We start from the raw sequence: 3,755 nt of genomic DNA, 5'->3' as shown, positions 1-3,755 counted from the left end.
TCTCACCCCCTCCACAATATACAAGAGTAAGGCTTCATTTTAAACTATTATATACAATCACCTATATGTACACTACACAAATGCATGTTAACTAGGACAAAAATATTTTTTGAAATTAAATTAATGAATGTTATAGATGTTCACATTTTAGAATATAATTTTGTATTTTTCTGGTTCGGAGATGGCAAAAGACCTTGCTGAAAGGAGGACTTTTGGGGGCAAGAGGAGGGACTTCTGGTGGCAAAGCTCAGGGGTTAGGGGGCAGGATGTCCGGTCACAAGACGGTGACCAGGGGGTGTGCCACCTGTCAAGGGGCGGGGCTACCCTTGACAGCTTGTCAAAACTCAGTAAAAGCCCTTTCACATGAAATAATTGCCCGACCCTGCCATAATAAAACCTGGACATCATGTATCAAACTTTTGATTAAAAAAGTAATTATAAAACCAGATGATTTTCAAAGGCTCCAGACAGAATGAAGCTTTGTGCTATCAGGCTTACCACCTATTCATACATTTAACTTATTCAGCTTTCAACAGATTTCAAGTTTTACAGTTCCAATAAAAAAAATGCTGGTCTCCTGTATTGCCTTAATATTAAATTAGCTAAAAAGCATAGTCAATACAGCTCAGCCTTACATTTTGTAAATTGAATTGCAGCTGCTGCTTGTACGGAGCAAACTCCTGTGCCAGTTCGTATCCCTCGTGGTAAAAAGTAAATAATCCCTGAAGAAAGGCCAAGAGCTGAAAAGGTAAAATAAAGTAATAGTAAATATAAACATATCCATGTATTGTAAGCGCCAGAAATATAACATAGGGGAGTGACAAAAAGAAAAGTAGTCAACTGTGATGTGGTAAAGTTACTTCAAAGCATGCAAACACATTTATAAAGACACTGGAAACTAAATAACTAATGACATACTTTTAAATCCCTTTAATCCGCAAAACAAATATCTTTTGAAGATACTACTTTCAGTGCCAGAGTAGTATGAGCATGAAAATCACAGAAGAGGTCATCAGTGGAAATGAATTTGAATACAGAACTGCTGTTTTAAATTTTACTTTAGACCTGTCACAATTTTTGTTTATAATTTTTAAATATTTCATCTGGGTTCTTTCTAAATCTAATATGATTTTCCATTTTTCCAGCAAGTACTTTCCAAGTTCAAGGATTTTATTTTTTTAAATTCATGACTCTTCAGAATATTTTTCCACCTTCTTTGTTCCAATAACTCTGGCTATGGTCTATTTTCTCCAGATGAGACTTGAAAATAACCTTTGACTAGTTTAATCAATAAAAGGAATACAAAAAGTCCCAGACCACACTTCCTGTTCTAAAGAACAAAATATACCTCTGTCTAACTTTAACTGGTATGTCTGCTACAGTTTCCAATAAAGAAATTTAAGTTGGTATCTACAAAACTGAAAATCCTTTACTCTTTATTTATTTAATTTATTTTTTGTTAGCTTACCTTTTATTTATTAAGCAGAAATGAGGATGCCACTAAAATTTCAGAAATCTCCACCTGGTCCCTACATGAATATATTTGTGCCACCTGTTTATTTTTTAATAGCCTTATATTTTGGTCTATGTTTATTTCTGTTGTTATTGCTAAAAAAGTGTGCAATTTTAAAAACACATCAAGTTGCACCATGCTAGTAAACCACAAAAATCTTTTACTGTGGACATTTCATTACTGTGGACAATTCAGTTTGTTTATAAAGGAAAGCAATAGCAATATTATTTTAAAGATTGTACTTTGTGTTTTGATGTGTAATTGAAAGGTAGCACTTTTAAATGATTATAGAAAGCTAAACATTTTTACAATGTTGTTTTGAATTTTTGCAGTTCCTTTAATTTTTCCATTTCTCTCTATTTGGGCAAAGAAATTAGACTCTTGCATCTCACTGGGGTTACCAGAAAGCTGTGCTCCAATGTGCAAACACAGCAGGCAGCATCTGCAGTGATGATGGCAGTGACATTTTTGCTCCATCAAGTGCTGGATCTCAAACACTTTGCAAACATTAATTGGTTCAGCTTGACAATCTCTTTTTATAGATAAGTGTTATCCCAATTCTACAAATGAGGACATAGAAACAAAATGTTATGAGCTCAAGCCGGTGATGTGCTAGGAACATAAACAGGATTCCTGACCATTAAGGCTTTTCTTTAAACCTTACATTAGCTTTATAAATCTTCTACATATCACCTGGGCATGTCTCATCTAAAACGAGGGGTTTGCACAATCAACTATTACAGTTCAACTGACTTCAGTTAAGCCCTAGAATGATTTGTATCCATTGAGAACCTGGGTCTTGCAAGTCTTTTTTGGTGGGGTGGATGATTAGGCAACTGGATCAGATAAAGATAGAATATGAGGGCATTTCAGAAAATAGTGGCAAGTATGAAATAAAACCGTTTTTTGTGCAACGACCATTTACTAGGGCACATCACTTCTCTACATAGTTACAATAGGCGTGTTCAACAATGCCACCATCAGTGTTTTCCACTGCACTTTCCCACTCATTGCACACAGAATGGTTTTATTTCTAAGCTGCCATTACTCTCTGAAACACCCTTGCATGACCATCTCTGAAAGATGTGGTGTTTGCTCCACAACATGTTCTTTTAAATGGATGAAAAGTGCTTGACAACATGCCTTAGAATCAATGTTCCCTCTAAGGAGTGGCGGTCCGTGAGTGCGCCAGTTCGGTCCATGAGCGCGCCACTTTGGCGTGGCATGGGATACTTACCAAAGGTAAGCTCCTCACTCCTCACCTGAGACAGGCAGTGGGGGCTGGAGCCTGGGGCCTGGAGGCTGAAGGCCTGGGGGCTCAGAGCCTGGGGGATTGGGGCCCGGGGGCTAGGGAGCTGGGGGATTGGGGCCTGGGTGCCTGGTGTGGGCTCCGCCGGCTCCAGGACACTGCTCCGCTTCCCCACTTCACCTCAGAGTGCAAGGAGGCATGTGGCATCAGGGCCAGGGAGTGGAGCACTTTGCCGGAGCCAGCAGAGCCTGCGGAGCAGTTCCCCGGAGCAGGCTCCTCCCTGAGGTGAGGCAAGGCAGAGATGGAGGCTGGGGCTGGGAGCTGGCACGGGCTCTGGCAGCTCTGGGGAACTGCTCCAGTCCCCGGCCCTGATGCCACGTGTCTCCTCGCTCCCTGAGGCAAAGTGGGGGAACGGAGTAGTTTCCTGGAGCCGGCAGAGCCCACACCAGGCTCCTGCCTCCACCTTGCCTCGGGGAGGAGCTTACCTTCTATAAATGTCCCACACCACAGCCCAGCTCCTCTCCCGGCAGGTGTGCAGCCTAAAAAAGTTTGCGCGCAGCTAGCCTTTTACTTGTCCACAGCCATGCACGTGCGCACCTTAGAGGGAACCTTGCTTAGAATATTTTAGACCAGGCCTCAATTTCTTTCTTTCTTTCCTTCTTTCTTGGAAATGCTGAGAACACAGGCTATGTTTAAGTGGTTTAGCAAGAACAATACAGAATGAGTTTTCTTCAGTGACTAAACTACAAAGAATGCACAGAAGCCTTCTGTCATGCCAGTTTATTAGTGTTTTAAGAGTTTAAAACTTATTTTGGATAAACACTAAAAATTAGCTAGTTAATCTATTAGTTTGGAAAAGATGCTAATGCAAACACATAGAACCCTCTGCTATACACCTAAATGTGATTTTTCATCTTAATTTCCCCTAACAAAAATAGCTTTTGTTAAAGTATGCAATGAAATCAAGTGGAAAAATAATTACTGGCACTAGAT

At 40.3% G+C, this 3,755-nt stretch overlaps 1 protein-coding gene across 4 annotated transcripts in view; it reads right to left on the bottom strand.

Annotated features, from left to right (window-relative positions):
• Positions 1-3,755, bottom strand: part of ARHGAP42 (Rho GTPase activating protein 42) — a 448,389-nt gene that overhangs the window by 100,695 nt on the left and 343,939 nt on the right. For all 4 annotated transcript variants that reach the window (XM_019524224.1, XM_019524221.1, XM_019524223.1 and 1 more), the window contains exon 7: positions 636-740. In XM_019524224.1, coding sequence (XP_019379769.1) covers positions 636-740 — 105 coding nt within the window. The remainder of the gene's footprint in view (positions 1-635; positions 741-3,755) is intronic.

The sequence above is a fragment of the Gavialis gangeticus genome, unplaced genomic scaffold (assembly GCF_001723915.1).
Source record: "Gavialis gangeticus isolate Ggan-Ray unplaced genomic scaffold, GavGan_comp1, whole genome shotgun sequence".
Lineage (NCBI taxonomy): Eukaryota > Metazoa > Chordata > Crocodylia > Gavialidae > Gavialis > Gavialis gangeticus.
This window is presented reverse-complemented; position numbering and strand designations above follow the sequence as displayed.